At 45.2% G+C, this 19,970-nt stretch overlaps 1 protein-coding gene across 2 annotated transcripts; it reads right to left on the bottom strand.

Annotated features, from left to right (window-relative positions):
- Positions 1-1,219: 1,219 nt before the first annotated feature.
- On the bottom strand, positions 1,220-19,329 carry EIF4H (eukaryotic translation initiation factor 4H). Of its 2 annotated transcripts, XM_081843646.1 has the most exons (7): positions 19,170-19,329; positions 9,852-10,036; positions 9,194-9,258; positions 8,991-9,090; positions 6,369-6,437; positions 3,987-4,145; positions 1,220-3,275 (listed from the first exon to the last, which is right to left on the bottom strand). In XM_081843646.1, exons 1-7 carry the CDS (start codon positions 19,226-19,228, stop codon positions 3,136-3,138), a joined length of 777 nt encoding a protein of 258 aa, XP_081699772.1. In that variant the 5' UTR covers positions 19,229-19,329; the 3' UTR covers positions 1,220-3,135. The 2 variants fall into 2 exon arrangements, with proteins under 2 accessions (XP_081699772.1, XP_081699773.1); XM_081843647.1 differs by lacking the exon at positions 6,369-6,437.
- Between the last annotated feature and the right edge of the window lie 641 nt (positions 19,330-19,970).

The raw sequence follows: 19,970 nt of genomic DNA, 5'->3' as shown, positions 1-19,970 counted from the left end.
CAGATCTGAGCAATTATTTGATGAGTGGGCTCAGCAGTTCTGCAAGCCACATCCATTGCAAAAGCTAAGCTGAGTTTTGAGTGAACATCTTGCCCAGGCCAAAACCCAGACCCATCCAGAGGGTGTGCAGCTTACGCCACCTAAGGGCCAAATCAGAGATGACAGCCAATGCACACCTGCAGTTTTGAAAAGGAATGTGTTGGAATGCTAACAGCATCCCGTTTTGGGGGGGCGCTGGGAAGAGAGGCAAAGAGCTGGATTCTGAATGGAGACACGGAAGGGAACAGCTACTCTTTCCTCCTCTTGTGATCTGGAGGGGAAACCCTCCTTTGAAGCTAGTATTTGAAATGGGAGGAAACCCCATGCATTCTGAAAAATGTGCATGTTACTACTGAAAGCAACATTCGCTTCTGGCTCCTCTGTATGGACAGGAGCCAACCCTCCTCGCTCTTTCAGCAGAAGGGACAGAGCCCCGGGAAGCAGCTGGCAATCTTTTGGCAAAGAATCCAGCACCCACAAATAATTAGGGACTTTCCCTTCCTGCCATCTCTGTGCTGCAAATAGCAGCAATATACCTAGTGTTGCAGCAGAATCCCAAGAATTTTACTTCGGAACAGGCTTCACTACTTAAATCAATAAATGCTTTTCCGCTTAAGCTGCCTTTAATGGTATTGGTGTTTCTTTTCCTGCTGTTCAGAGGTGAGTGGCAAAGCTTTTGTAGCCAAAACTGTGTCATCCATGCACCATGCATCCGTAGGCCTGGGGGAGCCCCACTGTTTTGTAGAATTATTTTTTTTAGAATGAAACTGCACCCAGTGAAGACTGAGCATGCTCAGTGACCATGGAATGCTGACCAACTCTTTGCTGGCAGTGAGGAGGGAAGAGGGAATGGAGTATCCCAAAAAGAGGATAGTTAGGGCACAGGCACGCTCAACTCCACATTGCTAACATTTCACTTTAGGTCCCATTTTGTCAATTTTCCAAGCTCTGTATCACTGGTTCCTTCCCCTTATCCAACACCTGTTAAGCGGGATTGTTTGGGGGGGGGGGAATGTAATTAGGATAGACGTTTTAATTTTTACAAGAAAATCTACTAGAACATATCTGCAGAACATCCTTTGATTTTCCATTCTATAAACTGTTGCCCCTTGAACAAATCTGACAGCCCCGACAACGCTTCTCTGCCCAGATGGTGAACAGACTTCAACACAGACCAGTCTTAAATATTACTTAATGTTTTCTTTATTTAAAAGTTCATTCACAAAATACCATATCCATAAATTTACTTTGTCATGAAGCAGAATGTGTTGAGTGTTTGGAAACTTGTCTTTACACGTTTAAAAGTCAAACGGCTTGACTACCAGGTGAGTTTTGCATGGGCATCCTCTTTTTTTTGTTTTTTTTTGCTTTTGCTCTTAAAATCTCGGGTCTTCCACATTTTGAATGGAAGAGCGGCTACTGGATGGATTTCGACTGGAACACAACCACACACACATACACACACACACACACAAAAAAATGCATGTCTCGAAAGAAAAGTAGTGTTAGACAAATGGTTCTTATTCTTAGAAGTGGACTGAAAGACAGGGGCGGAAAGAGACATTTATACTATGATATCCAAGGGGAGGCTAGCCCTTGGAACATTTGCCTATACAAATTGGAACCTGTTTTTACACAATGGACATGTCTTTTTTTTTTTTAAGGGGAGAGGAAGAATAACACATCTGCTGCTTTCAATTCTACCTGTTCCAAAGCTACAACCGGATACCTTAAGCATCTATGTCAGGCACTGCAGGTGTTCACACCTTGACCAGACCTCACACTGAAAGCAATAACCTGCGAGCGAGAAACAGCTCCCTTCTTGGTCACCCAACGGCTCAGTATTCTGCTCCCTCTTTAAGTGCGCCATCAAACCTTTTCAAGCAGAATCCTTCCGGTATGGAGAGACAGGGGTTTGCAATCACCTGTTGCCTTTAGCGGCACATAGACACTGGGGTTCTGCGATCCAAAGAGAGCGTCACCCCCTCCCGTCTGTTTGAGAGGCAAAGCACGAAAGCAAAGCTAAGTTCTGCACGGCAGCCCAAGAGAAGGGCAGAGTCAAGAGCCGTTTCCTTCGAAACAGAGCCAAAGAAAGGAAGGAAGGAAGGAAAGTAAACTTTATTGGTTTCAGAAACTAGTTAAAAAGTGGTTAGCAAATATGTAAAAAGAAAACGCAAGAAAGTGCTGGAAGAAGACAGTCGTTGGGTGCTACAGGAGGCACGAGCTTCGAGGGCCAGGGAGAAGTCGGCAGGCCAAGTCAAGGAAGCAGCAGAGCAGGGGTCCCTGTCTAGATTTGGCTGCTGACACGCAACTCAGCCCCAGGCAGGGGTCTGCAAAGTGCTGGCGGCACTGCCAGGAAGGGGAGGGGTGGAACTGATTTTATACAGTATATATATGTACATATATATTATTCCAAAGTGCCTAAGGGCTAACGGGTGGCAATCCTATTTAACGTTGTGTTGCATAAGCTAATTCTACAGGGGCTGTATTCTAGAGCTCGAGACGTCTTCTGCTTGGCCGGGACTCCTTGGAGTTGAGGGGCCATGAGGTTGTCGGTGGTAAGCATGCAGTGGAGGTAGAGAAGCACCGTGGAAGGCAGAAGGGAACGAAGTGGAGCAGCAGGACTGAACCCTAACCCGCGTGTCTCGGAAGTGGAAAGAGCCAGAGAGGAAGAAAAGGTGAATGCAGCACCCTGGGGGAAGAGAAGTCGACCTCTGTGGAAGAGGGCAGCGATTTATTGGCCAGAAGCCATGTGCTGGGTTTGGGGGGAAATGGCTTGCGGGGGGGGGGGGGGAGAGGGAGAAACTTAAGACAATGCAGGCACTAGATACAGCAAAGCCAAGAACGTACTAAAAACCACTTGTTAACAGCTGACATGCATTCGCAAGCTCTGGTTTGTTTTGTTTTGATTTTTCCTTTTCTGTTTCAAGGAGGACAGGTGTCAGATGGTAGGAATGGTGGTTGCAGGGTTAATGTTCCGAGCACAGTTAGACACTCTGGGCTGTCTTGCGTTTTGTCTCCCACCCCCACCCCCAGTCCCCTCCCACAACCCCTTTCTCCCGCCCGCCCCCTCCCATTGCATCCCACCCCTCAAGCTCATTCTTGCTCTTCCTTTACTATTTCCTCCCTCGGCTTGGCTCCACCAAAGATGGCAGAATTGGGGTTGGCTACTTGATTGAGAGGAGTGGCAACCGTCCGGGGCTTGAGCTGGAGTCTGGGCCGCTGGGCTCTTTCCTCTGGAAGAGAAGAAACATTTCTGCTTGAGATGCAGCTCAGGCGGTCCCGTGAGCCAATGAACAAAGGATCGTACGGCACCTGTGACAGATTGATCAAGGAGAGGAAGCCTCCGGGTGCTGAACTCCCAACTCCCATCAGCCCCGGCCAGCATGCACAGTGGTCAGGGACGACAGGAGTTGTAGTCTGACAAGATCTGGAGGACCGCAGGAACCTATATTTGGTATAAGGCTAGAGCCCACTTCAAATGCATGAAAGTAGCAGAGAAGTCCTCAAGAAGGCAGATGAATTGAGAGCAAAAAATGCAAAGCCTTATATCTTCTATCATGTTCATCTCTTTGCCACTGGCACAATCCTCTGCTCACTATCCTTGCAAGTGTGTGATGTATTTTACATGGACTGTAGCACCCCCCACCCCCCGCGAAACCTCATGCCAGGTGCCTTTAAGAGATCCATAAGACTCTCCAGTGTATCTGTTATAGCAGACGGTTATGGCCTGCTACTCTGGAATGTCTCATACTCACAAGTCCAAACTTCTGTTGAAATGAACGAAACCAAAAAGCATTTCAAAATCAAGGTGTATCACAGTGCCGTCTGTCGCCGCAACTGACGTGCGACCCTCCAGATGACGTCACTGAATGCTGCAGGCCAAGAGCGGTGGACAGCAGCAATTCAGTTGGGCCAAAATGCAGGAGAAAGCAAAGGCCGCCCACCTTCAGTTGGCTCTCTGAAATCCATGGAAGCGCCACGCACTGGAGGCCCATCCCTGAAGCGACCGGTGCCTCCCATGGGTGGACCGGCTGCTCCTCCTCGCCGGTCCCCGGGACGGGTCCGGCCTCCCCGGCCTCCCAGGAAGTCGTCATCTCTGAAACCTGTCGGGAGAGACGCGGCAGTAAGGGCCAGTTCTTCGGACGTGTCCGAAGCGACAGCCTTGCTTCTCACAGAGGCAAGCCCACCAGCAGCTCCATCCAACCTGTGGGAGCATCTTGCGGAAGAGTGGCGGCTGAAGGACCAGCTTGGCACGCTTGGCTTGCCAAGAGACAGAAGTGGTTTTAGTTAAGCAGGATGCACTGGAGAGATTGGGCTAGGGGACGACGGCCATGAAACAGGAAGAGAAGAGGCACTCTGCCGTTTCATACAACTAGCTACAGAAAGTGAAAAGCTCCTCCAACAGCGAGGGCATGTATGGGCCCTAACGCTGCCCAAGGTTCGTTGAGAGGTAAAGGCATGGCTTTTTTTTTTTGAGGATTGCCTGATGCCGATGCTATGCCGTGGCTCTTGGTGGTGGTGTAAAAACTTGGCACTCTTGATTTTACTGTTAAGTGCTTATTTCATTCTCTTAGTTTGATTGGGTTGCTGTGTTAGATTTCCTTGCAAAAGGAAGGAAGAGGGTTTTTTTTTTAAAAAAATAGATTGTTGATATTATGAAGGGGATCAAAGAAAAAGGGAGAAAAGGTTCACACCTGCAGACTGCAATACAAATGTAAGATTGCTGCAGCCTGAAATCACGATCCCATACGGTTTCTTCCTTTTGGAGAGTGTCAAGTATGAATGCACTGAAGCAAGAGTGGTTGCTTTGGAAAGAAGGTAATCCTTGCTGCTAAAATCAAGATGCACACATGCATTTTTGCCAAGAGGTTTCTTATGACCGACAGGCAATCCATCCCTATTGCAAGTACTCTCAAAAATAAGGTGGGAGGATAATTTGCACCAACTGACATATGCATACCTGTACAAGGAAGGCAGAAGAAACCCCAAATTTCTGACTAGAGAAAAATGCATGGACTGTAATTATAATGACTACTTTTTATTAGGCTGCCTACCAGTATGCTTTTTATTATGTTTTTATCACTGACATTCTGTAATGTGTTTTTAATGCTGTGCACTGACCTGGGATCTTCTGCTAAAGGGCAGTATATAAATTGAAATGCTACTAATAATAAATAAATACTACTACCACTACTACTACTAGACTTACAGAGGCTTACAGAGTTAAGTTTGAAAATTTTCTGGCCAAAAGGAGGGTGGGGGTGGAAACATGATCAAATACAAGGAAAAAGCAGTCTAAGTGCATCAGGAGCAGAACAGGAGAGGGAAGAATGAACTACTTGAGGATAAGATGATCTTACAATCTCCATCCACTATGGGATGCCTCCAGCATCTTCTTGTGCAACTAAGAATGTGGCTGAATTGCAAGTACAACCATCTGCCATGAACACAATGTGTAGCCACAAGCATTTGGTTTATACTCCCAGATTCTCATCTGTTAAACAGGAATAACCCTCATTACGGTAGCTGTGGAGGTTGGATTGTACATACAAAAAACATATTGCTAGTTTAGTGCTGTGTAGCAATAAACAGGAATAAAAGGAAAGCGATATAAGAGGCTACACACCCCGCTTTGAGCTGGTCTGCCCAGTTGATGGGAGCCAACTTAGTCCTACAGCATATATTCACGCCGCCCCTCCCAATTGCCTCTGCCCATATTGCAAGAGGAAAGAAGCAATCCAGCATGTTTAGCTGAAAGGCAAGTTAGTAAGCTTTCAAGAAGGCGGGGGGGGGGGATAAGTTACCTAGGCCTATCCTCATCTACTTCTCACCCAGTGGGCCTGATGCTTTTATTACAGGATCCAGAAGTGTTGTGTGTACCAAAAAGAGACAGACAGATGGAAGCAGAGTCCCAGCTGATGCTAAGACAGAGCAACTCAGAACTGCACAATCCAAGCCATGCCTTCTGAAAGCAATTCAGGTACTTGTATTTGTCAAAAAGATCCAACACTTATTCATGCCCTCAAGTCTTCGAAGACTTCCAACTCCCCCCCCCTACCCCAAACTAGGACTAGACATTGAAATCCTTCAATCAAAACAGAACGCAGACGACTTGCAACCTTTGCCACGGTCTTCAAAAATTAAGAAACATCCAGATAAAGTTTTGGGCTTCTGCCTTAGTGGCCAACCAGACTGCCATAGGATGATCTGTGGTCACAGGCATGTCTGACAGAGAAAGGCAAAAGGAAATTGAAATAAAAACATTTTTGGGTGGGGGTAGGGGACGAGGAGGAATCAGGAAAATGAAAATGGAAAAATACTGCTACCAGAACTGAAGTCATCTCTGGAATCCCATCCACCTCCTCGTGGTTCCCGCGGGCCTCCTCCGCCCATGCCTAAAAAGAAAGCCACATTGCAAGCAGGGGTCAATGGGGAAGGCGGGAAGATCTAAAAGGTTCCACTGCCAGCGGGCGGAAATCCCAATGCTCTCTCAGTCTGGTGCAATCCTCACATTCACAACCACTGGGCAATTGTACTCTGCAGGAGAATGTGTCTAGATCAGAGGTGTGGTTGGCACATGAAAACCCAGGAAAGGACACCGCTCTTAGCTCTCAAAGAAGGGGGCTCATCCATCCAGGCCTGGGCAGGAAGGTTGCAATGAGGAAACCTGTGAAGTGCCAGCATCTTCAGAAAACGCAAAAGTTCAAAGACAGCTTTTCCGTTATTTCCCTGAGCTGAGATGCACTTAAACCACTTACATCACAAAACTACACAAAGAGGCAGAGGGGACCTGCTAAGGTTAGGAAGATGGCACATTTTCTGCAACATCATCTACTACACAAACCGTCTCAGCTGCTGCACCTCTATCTGGGAGCACTCAACCTTGTGACACATGCAGTTGCCCAGGCTATGAAGTAGAGCATTAGCAAGCTCAAGGTTCTTGATGTTAGTTAAACAAGAAAAAAGTTTGTTTCCTTTTGGATCCAACAGCTCAAACTGTATGGTATTAATAAAATAGTAGATGAATACTTGTGAGCTCACGCTGCTGCCTCCTTTTGTTTTAGAGAGCACCACACCATGAAATAGCCCAGCCTTTGAAATACCTTTCTGCTCCGGATACTTTTCTGCCTAGCAAAACACATACAGCTGTTTAGATCTGTGTGAGCCTGGAGCTCTTTAGAACAAAAGAGAAGGCAGCATTAAAACAGTCCAGCATTACTCAGAGCAGTAAGATGCACGGTTTTGAAGATGCCAATTAAATCATTAAGAGGTTATGAGTTAACTGCTCATTTCTACTTTAGCGCCTCAAGATACACGATGCCAATCTTGTTATCCCACGTAGTTTTAAACTCCATACTTAACTTTAGCTGGGGGAAACTCAACTCAAACATAGTTGGGGGAACTCATGTCTTCAAAGGCTGGCCTACCAGTCTACACTAAGCCTTTTCAGAGCATCTGCCTACCATCAGAGCTAAGCAGTCACCTCCCATGTTTGCGGAGTGGCAGTACATTAGGACACATTTGCTTTCAAGCAAAATGAAAAACGGCAGGTTGAGGCAAACTATTTATTCTCCCTGCCCTCCAGTTAGCCAAGAAAGCAAGAATATTCCCTCCAATTCAATTTCTCAATGTTGTACAGGAGCAGGCAGGGAGACCCAAATCTCCAGCCACAGTTCAGCCAAAATTGCTTTTGTGATACCACACCTTGAAAAGTCACTGCTTGCAGCTCCTCAGATTATAATTGAGCCTAGGTAGCTCCTACCCCGAGCCACTCTTCTTCAATTTGCTTCCTTGAGGTTCCTCCCATGCCAGCCTTTAAGGAGATAAAGCTACTCACCTGCCTGGCTCTGTGCCTACCTATGAGATTCTCATACTTGGAAGAGTCATCCAAGAACACTTGAAGTCTCCTAAGCAGGCATTTGCTGGCACACGATATGGCCACTTGGTGCGCAACAAGACCTGGCTTGCAGCCAGAGCACCAGAGAGGTTGGAGAAGAGGACTTGCCACCACTGCCACTCCCTTTTGCTGCCTGCCACCAGCCACTCCTGGAACCAGCTGTGAACCACCCAGCCCAGTAGAGGGCAATATTCAAGCTTGCAGGATATAATTTGCCTTTTACTGGAACTCTGTCAGCTGGAGCCAGGTGCAAAAGACATACTCTTAGAATTAAAGAACAGGGTGCCTCTGTACAACTGCTGAGCGCATGAATTTGTTCTGAGCCCAAGAACTGAACTGAACTCAGTCCTTCCACACATAAATCAATTTCTTGTTAAATATTGTTCGCTTTTTAGACAGTACACTCTGTGTGTGTTTAAATGCTTTATATTTATATTCCAAGATTTCTTGATTTCAGCAATCTAATTTAGGTATGTCATTTTGCTTGTTGCTATTGTTAAACAACAAAAGTCAGAAATCTTTGCCAATACACCACAAATTACCCAAATATCTAGATCACAAACTACCTTCTGCCTACCCCGATCTAGGCTGCCCACCTCTTCTGAACTGCTGTGGCCTCCTGGAGCACAGCAAGACTAGAAACTGATTAGCTTCTTGATTTATTTACTGGCCTGTTTATTTGGATTTAGCTCTGAACTTGTGGTGCATGAAGTCTAGATTATACCACTCCAATAATACATTATCACAAACTCTAGATTATTCCACCATTAAGACTAATTTTTCCCATATGTATTTAACTGTGTTTCTTGTCTTTGAATTTATTGAAGTTCAATACAGATAGTTTTCCCCCCAAATGTTTTGTCTTTTGATAATACTAACATTTATATAATACTAACATATTGTGAGCAACTTTGGGCAGTTTACTGTTGAAAAGTGGTAGGTAACTAAACTAAAAGCTTAATATTATACATACACACATGCTAGTTTAAGGCGGCACTAATGTACTCATTCCAATTTGCCATATATTAAAGAGCAGCTATTTAAACATCACCTCTGTCCTCTGGGCCGCCACCTTTTCTGAAACCAAAGCCACCTTTGTCTTGTTTCCTGCCTTCAGCAATGTCCACTCGGAGTGACCGGTCCCCCCAAAGCTGTTGGATGCAGAAGAAGAAGAGGAGAAATCTTACCACCAGTCATTCCAGCAAGGGCAGCTATCAATTTTCAAATACTATTTTATAAAAATGGTAAGCTTACTGCTCCATCGTATGTCAGAGCTTCTTTAAGCGATTCAACCTCATCAAATTCTACGTAACAAAATCCTGTAAGACAAAAAGAGATTAAAAACAAAACAAAAAACAGAAGCCAACTTTCATCTCAGTATCTGGAAAGTTGCGAACCCAGATAGTGTACACAAGTGGGCTGTTAGGCAAGGAAGTCAAACTAGGATATCAGGGCAAACAGAGGTTCATGAGCTGATCTGTCTCCTTGAGGTACCACTGATTTCCATCCTGTTCCCCGATCTCTTCCCTCACTTCTGCAAACAGAGTAAGGAGATTTGAGAGATGGGGGAAAGAGAGAACATGTAAGCAAACCTGAAGGACAATATGTTCCCACACAAAACTCCCCCAAAGCAAACGTCTTCAGAGAAGTTAAGCTGAGTGACCACCAGAGACTGCCTGTTCTTTCTATGACTGTAAGCAGACTATGAAAGCTAAATGGTACAGCACATGCTCTGCAGGGAGAAGGTCCCAGTTTTAATCCCCATCATCTTCAGGTAGCTCTTGATTAGCAGAGTATGATTGAAAACTACTTAAGATGGCATGTGCACCTTAAAACCTGGTATCTCTCACCACTAATCAGCTGCCTCTCTACCTCAAACTTGGTTATAAAGGAGAGACATAGAAGCACCTACCTTTAAATTTATCTGTCTCTTTGTCTCTGACTAATCGCACACTCCTTACACTGAGATCTTTGAAAATGGCATCGATGTCTCCTTGGACTGTGTTGAAGGGGAGGTTGCCAACGTACGCTGTGAAGGGGGGCTCTGTTGGAAGCTCTTTCTGTCTACGTGGGCCAACACCAGCACTGCCACGAGATCTGTTGACAAGCACAGAATTAGAGCCTAGGCCAGAATGCTCCTGGGATCAGGAAGCAGCAAGGATGCTCCATGTGGGGAAGGCAGGAAAGAGATGTTACAGTAGAGCTGTATCTCAGTTATACTAGCTGTGTAATATAAAAAAGGATGATATAGCCTCTCCTCCAGGAGTTGACAATTCAAATTTAGCCAGTAGAGAGAAAGGAGGGTGTTAATGTATACAGACACAGGGGCACAGAAAGTAGAAATTTTGTATTAATTGGGTATATGTTTTAACTAAAATCTTGCTATTAATTAACAACAGATGCCTGTGAACAAATGCAGTTATGTGCAGCTCCCCAAGTATGAAGAACAGCAGTCAGCCATGCCAGGTTCAATCACTGTGCTGCCTGATCCTATGCGCATCTACTCGAAGTGGTTCAAAGATCTGAAGGGGGCAACTTTCCTCAACCTTTCAGTGCAGGACACTTGGTACAGGCAGGAGGGTTTAGTGAGCATGAGTAGAAACCCAAGGGCAACTTGCTTTTTATACAAAATTAATTCATATACACATGGTGTTCAATTTGTTAACTTGACTGAATTGGGAGTGCATAAAACCAACCCCATCATCCTGAAAGGCATCTGGAACAGCAAGGCTCTAACCAGCTGGCTCTGTCATTTGGTGTTCGTGATGGAAGATGTTGACAGGCAGTTAAAAAATGACATACTACTAACCATATGCAGGCCATTTTATACACAGGGCAGGCAGGTGGTAGATCAGGGTGTACGGACAAGACCTCTGGATGAGCTGCAGCTACAATTTGGGACTCCCAACAGTTTAAGAAGAGCAAGTACAGAACACTTTGCTGATATGGCTAGGCTGGTGCTGATAGATAATCTCCCAGCCTATTTAAGCCAGTATTAACTGGTAGGCTTTCTAGGACTGGGCAATATCTGGTTTTCAACACCGCGATATATCACCAGCTACACATCGGGATCTATTACAATGTGTAAAATAAGGATGGAGCTGTGTAGAGTCATTGGCTGGCTTCACAGTTTTTCCCACACTGTGATTTTTTTTTTTTTTTTTTTTGCATAGCACAAACATATTTATCATTATTTGTGATGTATTTGACAGGTCAAAAATTATGAAACTTATCATGATATGAACTTCAAACCTGTTTTGGGCTATGTATCAATATACAGCCCAGCCCTATTGACTACATCTTTGTGTAGCTCTGCTAGCCAATTTTAAAGCTGTATTGGAATCCTATCTCTAGTGACTCAGATGTAGATTGGTACTTTATTCAGAACATTTTAACCCTGTTCTTTAGCTGAAAAGGCTCCCAGATTGACAGTCCCTGGCTACAATCTGCTAGGGATTGTCAGTCCCTAGACATACAATCTAAAATGCATGAAATAAAAGGGGAAAGGGAAGAGGGTTGAAGAAGGGAGAAAGTAAGCGAGCTCAGGCTCCAGTTCTAATTGGTGGACCTGAGAGGTTTAGTAACAAAGCATTGTAGACCTGCCCACCTCTATTTTTGAATGTTCTGACAGGCAAGGAGGGCACCCTACTTGCCTGTGGCCTTCCCAAGACAATCTTTATGCAGTCCTTATGGGAAGAAAACTATTCCATAGCCAAAGCATATATTTGTAGTTAAAATACAGTCATACCTCGGGTTACAGATGCTTCAGGTTGTGTTTTTTCGGGTTATGGACCGCCGAAACCCAGAAGTACCGGACTGGCTACTTCCGGGTTTTGGCAGTCGCACATGCGCAGAAGTGCTAAATCGCGCTTTGCACGTAAGTGCCAAATCGCAACCCGCGTTGCTGTTGGTTGCGAGCGCTGCAGGTTGCGAACGTGCATCCGACACGGATCATGTTCGCAACCCTGTACTTTTTGGTATAACGCCCCCGTCAAAAATTCTGCTAGGGCAGCAAGCATTTTAGATAAGTGGCACATAAGTGCTAAGAAAAGCTACTATGCGAGCACACAAAAAGCAGCAGATTTCAAGAACAATGAAGGATGAAGGGAGAGAGCTAGCCAAATGCTTCTGGATATTTTATCAGTCCTCCATTTGGAATACATCCCAGTTGCCTTCTTTTCACCTGATCAACATGCTTGATAAGCCTAGAAAGAAGCCACAGGTGTCAACTGGCCAATTCCAAATATACCTGGAGCTCTTTGCCTTTTTTAAACATGAAAAGCAATGCAGAAAAGGTGCAGATTTGCCTAGGTAAATATTCAAGTACAGTAATGCTATTAGAAAACATAAAAAGATGCCTTCCAACTAAGGTTAACTAAATTGATAGTCTAAACTAAGACCATTTCTAAACTTAAATACATATTGAAGAAGAAAAGATACTGAAAGCTAGGACAGGGTAAGTGTGTAGTTCTGAGTGTGGTGCTGTTGAGAGACTGTGCTGTATCAAATGCTTATCAGTCCTAAATCTACTTCTTAAATAGAAGCAGTCACCATAACCTACTCAGTTTTTCTTACAAGAAGAAAAAGAAAAAGAGAAACCAGTTGGTTCAGTGCTAGAACACGTGCAAAGATCTACTTTACCTGCACCCAACTCTGCATTAAAACTCACATCATGGATACCTTACGTATAACAGCAATGCCAGCAGTATAGTCTCATGGATATGCCCACTACGTTTATAAATGGGTGACAAATTATATTTGTCTTATGGAGTTTGATCACAAAGAGCTTAGGGAAACTGGCCCGTCCAAATAAGTATTGAGTGGGTCTTGCTTTGTGTCTTCCTTTCCACATCAACCAGCCATAAATAGGTTGGGCTTGGTAGAATTCTTCACAACTAACAGAGGCAACAGACTGATGAAGCATGTCACCACCAGTCCTATGAAGAGATGATGAACTGTTTTCTGGAAGGGTGACTCGGTCTTATGAGCCAACCATGACCAATTCATGTGCTTTCATAAGGACACTCATGTCACATTAGACGCACTTTAAGAACCGTTACTCAACCCAGTTGACCGGCAAACCAACCTCAGCACCATGAGCCCTGGATGAAGACTCCCTCCTTGATACTCCCAGTGACACACCTATCCCATCATGTTTCCTAATGACAATCTGTAGTCATCTAAATTTATGAAGTTGGTTAGCCAGGGGTGGAAACTGCTATTCCATCAAGACAGAGACTATAAAGGAAATGGGAACTAGGTACAGAGCAAATTATCTGATATACTCTGCAAGAAAGGATGTTTAGAATGATGCATGTAGACGTGATGTACCCTAAACACAATCTACTCTTAAAAAAACCACAACCATAAATGCTTCTGTATAGCTTTCTGACGAGAACTCAATTTCCTTGTCAAAAATTCACCAGCTGCCTACATGCAGGCAACATACTATTTTAAGATACAACTTTTCTAATGTCCATATTACTGCAGAATCCAAAGAAATTAATAACATAATGCTATTACCCTTGCAGCACAAGAGCATGTGATGATTGTGGAAGATTCATGATTCTTCCCTAGATATAAAGAGAGTTCTCAACTCCCTCTCACTCCCATAGGGTCTGCCCTAGCCTGGATGAATCACTAGCCCTGGATCAAGTCTTCTTAAGGGGAAGTCTTCATGCAAATGGCCTCAATTTCACTCCTGGCATTATCACTGGCACCGGTATAATACTCATTAGAACAAACACAGCTGCCAGCTATGAAGTCAATGCCATTAATAAAAAGTGAGGAAAGACGAGGTAAAGTCGTATCACTCTGACTGGCTCTCTAATAGGAAAACACCACCTCCTTTCAATGGTGAGGCAGCTTATAAAGCTGAGATACAATACTAGGTTCAACAGATGTGCATAACACCCATAAAAAGTATACATAGTCTCTACCAGCTAACCTGTAACCTTCCCATATTTTTGATTACAGTTTTCATCAGCTGCAGCCAACAATTTATTACAGTTTACAATCACATAAAACTAAAATAAAAGCAGACTATTATTAAAACAATGAAACAATAGAATACAAAGTAATGTAAAAATTTAACATACAAACAGCCTGAAAGTAGAAGAGAGTCTTATCTTGATAAATAAATCAAATCAAATCTTGATAAATAAATAACTGTAAGCTCAGCACAAATGAAACCACTTTGGGGGAAACTGAACAAACAGGACTAACATATCCTCCTGTTGTCACATCTGGTGGCAGGAAACCCAGAGACCAGTTGGAATGGGAGCCGGCACTTCTCTAGACATCCCTGTGTGACAAGAGCTCAAGGCGCGCTGCAGTGCATCAGTGCACTTTCTGCCAGAACAGAATCAAAAATATTTTTGCTGCAGACCAAAATCTAATTTCCAGTCCAGAAATGGGGGCAATAACTTTAACATATAGTTACAGAATGGCTGCAACTGAATGTTTAGAATTAGGTTGTTTCACTGCAGTTTGATAGCACTTGAAATTGCAACTTAAGGAACTAGGAAATTACCAATACAGTACAATAAAGGGGCTATCAACATGTGCTGTTTGTTATCTTCAGCAAATCTGAACAAACTTTTTCAGGCTTGTGTCCCAGCTGTGCTCAAAAGTTTAACTTAGATTATTTAATTACTGAAATTAATTGCACTGAGACTAATACAGCCTCAGCAGTCAGCATTTTTGCAAAAGGCAGCAGTAAACAGCTCAACCAGTTTCCAAGGTATTATGCCTACCTACTGCTTTCAGGAGCCTTTAAATAAGCATGCTAGTGAACAAATGCTGGAGCCGATGAAATCTGGCGTACACTGATGAGTTTTCCATTTTAGACTACACCCATACTGTAATCAGCTCATTTCCCAGTTTGATAAACTCGAACTGAAAAGTAAGCTCCAAGTACCAAATGTTCACTTCCCTTTCCATAGGCAACACACAAGCAGCATCAGCCACTCCTCACAGCCCTACTCCCTTATTTGATTTTAGTCAGACTCTTCTCTGCCTTTTGCTTGTTCCTTTCTCATGCTTAGCCACTGCAAAGGGCTAGGAATGCAGAGTTCTTATGGCTTGTAGCAAAAGGTACAAGCTGTGATCAGGTCAGCAAGATGCCTGGCAGAGATGTTGGGGAAACGAACCTCCAGGTGGCAAAGCAGATCACCTCCATACAGCTGCCAGATCATGTTGATGTGGAGAATAATACAGTGCAAGGCACATGCAATTCCTCCTGTACAAAAAGTATCACCTAAAAATACTGTTCAGGAGCCTTTGGGGGAGGCATCAAGTGACCAAAAGGCCATTAGTCTCTGCTCCACTAGATTCAAAACTAGCCAGATGAGTAGCCATGAACTTCTCCTTTGCTCCATCTCATAAATGTATAAGTGCCTTAACCTACCTCCTCACCCTAAAGGATATAACCTTGTATTTCATTCTCTATTTCACCTTCAATCTCATTTTTATCCTTACCCCACTATTTCCATTTCGTCTGAACTCTGTGCTCCACCTTACATCCAAAGGATCTACCTTCCCTGACCCCTAGATTCATACCATTCATCCCCACTCCTGCTTAACCTATTGATTATTGATCCATAAACTTACTTTCTTCTGCTCTATCAAGATTTAGATTTGGCAGCTCCTTGAGGAATAGCCTTGTTTTGTTTCTTACTCATGTTACTCTGTCAAGCTATGCTGACATTAGCAGCACTATGTATAGTAAATTCTCAGCAGTCCATACAAACCATACTGTAAGGTAGACAGAATAAAAAGGGCCACCCTGGAAGGAAATATGAAATAAAAAGGGGCAAACTGAGGAGCTTAGTAAATCTTCCTATCCAGTATGTTTCACACCCACAACCATTTTCGTAAGAGATGCATATATGCTTTTCCAAAGAGATACGCAGTCAAATTGAATGCAGACCAGAAAACAAATCACATCTCCTAGCAGAACCCATCCGCCTGCAAAAGAATAGGAAATGTTTCAAGTGATTCCATTCACTTGCGAAAAGTATCACCCACCCTTCGCCAAATGGTCCTAGGGAGGAAAAACCACAAATATTACTTTAAAAATCATTAAAACAAAATACTCAACTAGATGACTCATCACTATCCCTGGCTCCTCCTGCAGGCCTGGACAAAGAGCTATGTCTTCCGTAAACGAAAGTAACACTGCTCTAGATGCACTTCAGAAGGGAGGGCACTCCAGAGATGAGAAGGCACCCAAAGAAAGCTTTTATCAATTTCATCCCAAAGTAGAATCACACGCCAGGCTGCCAATCTTCAAATATTTGCATCACAGGTAGTTTAAGGCTTTATACATCGATGAGAGTACATTGTACTCTGAAGCAAACTAGCAACCAGTGCTGAGCCTTTAAGATCAGTGTTAAATGGGTGTAGCCATCAATGCCCACCAGTACCTAGCCAAAGCATTCTGCACAAGCTGCAGCCTCTGAAACATGTCATGGCAGCTCCACATAGATGATGTGGACAATAATTTTATCAGGAGGTTATGAGAATATGAGTTACTATGGCCAAACTTTTTTTTCCAGATTGTAAGATGAGCCTGAAAGGTCAGGCCAATGACCTATCTCATTCATTATCCAGTTCTCACAGTGGAAAGCTAGCTACTTGTCAGAAGCCTGCAAGCTAGGCATGAGCACAACAGCACTCTGCCCACTTGTGATGCCCAGGAACTTGTATTCAGAAGCTTCTGCAGTTGAGGTAGACCATAGTCTCATGGCTAGTAGCAGTGGCTACCCAGGAAAGGGTGTAGCTGGTGAACCAGGAAGTAGACACACCTAGCCACTGAAGCAACTTGGACCTCAGGTAACATAGCTGTATTATGCACCATCCCAAGCTATCTACCTGCCTTTCAAGGAAGTGCAACCCCATTTAGTTCTTGGATTCAAGAACCCAAAGCAAACCTCCATGTTGTCTGGATTCATTTTCCATTTATTGGTCCACATCCAGCCCATTACTGCCACCAGTCCAGTCAACACTCTGCCTCACCTGTTTCAGATGGAACAGAGAAAAAGAGTTGTGTGTCATCTGCATATTGATGAAACTTTGCTCCATATTGCCTAATGAGCTCTCCCTGCAGCATCATACAGGTGTTAAAAAGAATGGGGGACAGGATGAAACCCTGCAGGACACTTACCATGCAGTCAAGCAGTAGCTCCCCATTACTACTCTGTAAGTAAACCTGGAACAGTGTGGTCACCTCCCAAAGCCACAGATTTGTTTGTGAGCACAACACACATAGTACTTCTTGACTGACCCTAAAGCTTTTTTCTTATGACAATTCTTTATGCTGGTTCTTTCTATTTTCTGAAACCTGTCAAGATAACCCAGATGATTTCACATACTGAAGACTTCTTTGGGCATTCCCCCTCCCCTTCACTCAAAAACTTATTCAGGCAAGTCACTCTGACTCTTCCCCCCCCCTCTATATTTGCTATATGAAGATAATCGTGATGAACCTACAGGGGTTTTTATGAGAATGGCTGAAATAACTGCTCTCAAGTGAACAAGATATAAAACTTCATAATTTTCTCACTTATACCACTTTTAAACAGTTTACAAAGCACTATATCCCAAATATACTCTCTACTATTAAAAATAGAAACCTCTCAGCTTCTCTCTGATAAGAGATCACACATTATTCTTACTGGAGTAATAGGACTGGTCAATAACTCCAGATTCTCTCACAAAGACAGCCCTGCAGTTATGGTTTAATGTTATGTGTGAATGCAGTCATGAGATGTGGAAAAAGAGGAAGCAAAAATAAATAAACAGGCAAAGTAACTGTTACTTTTTTATGCCCCCTTCCCCATATACTATACTTACCCATCTATAAGTTCTGGGTGGGTGTGGAGAAGAAGACAACATTTTCCTCCAACTTCCATCCATTCCTCCATATTATTCTTTCCTATGATATGACTCATATTCTCCCCACTCCTTCAAATTACCACCCCCCTTGTCCACAAATAAGCACCAACTTGGGGAACAAACTCAATTATGAAAACAAACTCAGGTCCCAAGCCAGAGCTAAGAATAAAGGATGAACTCCTTATTGAACTACATGGAGAGGTTACAATATGAGGGAGGAGTAGTTTAGAAGAAAAAGTAGAGTAGGGATGGACCAGAAGATTCTCTCAAATTTATTCATCAAATAAAACTGAATGGCACAAACTATGGGATTCACTGCCACAAAATGCAGGGACAACAATGGGCATGGACATAGATGGCTTTACAGGGCATTAGACACATTTGTAAAGTTTAAGACCATTTATTAGTCATGACAGCTATATGCTACCACCTTCAGCAGCAGAGGCAGAAAATACCTGAATAATAGTTGCCCAGGCATTACAGCAGGTTCCTATTGCCCAACATCCTGTCTACCTCTGGACTTTCCAGAAGCATCATGTTGGTCACTGTGATGCTGAATTAAGTAGGACCCACCTTATTCACCCTTCTCCCGTGGGACTGCAATCCCAGTTTTCATGCAAAAGCACCCAGGCCTGAAACTTCTTCCCCATAGGCTTTACTTACACCCCACGGAGTCCCCTCCTGCTTTCCCCTTTAACCAACCTCAGTCTTCCTGCCCCCCAGCATCACCCACCTCTTGATACCCCACTAAGAGACTAAAGAAGCTGGAGCCCTTTCCCCACAAGCTTACACCTTCCTCGACCCGCCTCCCTTATCAGAGACCACTCACCTTCCACCGAAGCCTGTTACCCATTCCCATAGGAGACATCTCAGGCCTGGCCCCCCTAGATCTCTTTTTCAGCCCCCCTTTCCTGTCAGAGGCCACTTCTACCAGAGCCCCAAATACCCCCCCACCCCCCGCCCCAGGACCTTCCTCGATCCCTCTTGTCCTGACCCACCTCCTCTCGCCAGGGGCCACTTCCCTTCCGCCAGAGCCCGGATCCGGATCCGTCTCCCCCGCCCCCTTCTTGGCACCCGCGTGAGAGGCGCTCCAGGCCCGACCCGGCCCCCCGTCGCAGAAGCTTCGCCTCCGGCCCTCCCGGACCCCGCGCTCGCTCCGACCCGCCTCCCCCGCCCGGAGGCTCCTTCTCCTCCCTCGACACACGCGCTCGCCGCCCCGCGCACGGGCCCTCCTGCCGCCGCCGCCGCCGCCGCCGCCTCGCTCCTCCCCTCGCCCGGGCCCCGAGGCCTCCCTTCGCCTCCCCGGCCGGCCCCGCTCCCCTTCCCCGCTCACCCGCGGCCGCCGCCGAAGCTGCTGTAGGCCCGGTCGTCATAAGCGTCGAAATCCGCCATTGCTGCTGCTGCTGCTCCTACTGCTGCCGCTGCTCCTGCCGCCGCCTCAGCCTCCCCCGAGCGCGAGCGAGCGCCGCAGGACCCCCGCGCCGCTTATATAGCGGGCCTCGGCCAGGGGCTGCCTTTCGCGGTGCCTGCAGCCGAGGAGCGCTTTACGCCTGCGCGCACTGGGGGTGGCCCCGGCGGTGCCTGACTAGAAAGTGAAGTGTTGGGGGGGAGGGAGGAGGAGAGGTTTCAAAATGACCCAGCCCTAGCAGGCAGTAGAGCCGCATGTGGGGATTGGGGTGATGGAGGATTAAAAGCTTCCCTCCTGCGACCTGAGGAGAGAAGTGGGAGGCAGTGTAGCTAGCTTCCCTCTCTGACCTGCTGGGAGGTGCAGAGAAATGCTTTGCCATCCCATGCGTGAAATCCTAGCCTTGCAGCGCTGGCATTTCCAGCTTACAGTGGTACCTCGGGTTAAGTACTTAATTCGTTCTGGAGGTCCGTACTTAACCTGAAACTGTTCTTAACCTGAAGCACCACTTTAGCTAATGGGGCCTCCCACTGCCACTGCGCTGCCGGAGCACGATTTCTGTTCTCATCCTGAAGCAAAGTTCTTAACCTACAGCACTATTTCTGGGATAGCGGAGTCTGTAACCTGAAGTGTATGTAACCCGAGGAGGTACCACTGTATAATCATTCCTCTGAATGCTAGCTGCTGGGAATCGCAGGAGGGCAGACCCCCAGGAGTCTGGTTGGCCAC

Source organism: Podarcis erhardii (genome assembly GCF_964252035.2).
Source record: "Podarcis erhardii genome assembly, chromosome: 16".
NCBI classification, from domain to species: Eukaryota; Metazoa; Chordata; class Lepidosauria; order Squamata; family Lacertidae; genus Podarcis; species Podarcis erhardii.
Note: the sequence above shows the minus strand (reverse complement) of the source record. Positions and strands in the feature narration are given on the sequence as shown.

Coding starts and splice junctions, on each gene's coding strand:
- EIF4H (XM_081843646.1), bottom strand. CDS start 19,228: ATGGCGGATTTCGACGCTTATGACGACCGGGCCTACAGCAGCTTCGGC. Junction 9,091..9,193: donor CTCTGACATACGATGGAGCA/GTAAGCTTACCA, acceptor TGCATCCAACAG/CTTTGGGGGGACCGGTCACT. Junction 6,438..8,990: donor TGGCGGCCCAGAGGACAGAG/GTGATGTTTAAA, acceptor CTTTCTTTTTAG/GCATGGGCGGAGGAGGCCCG.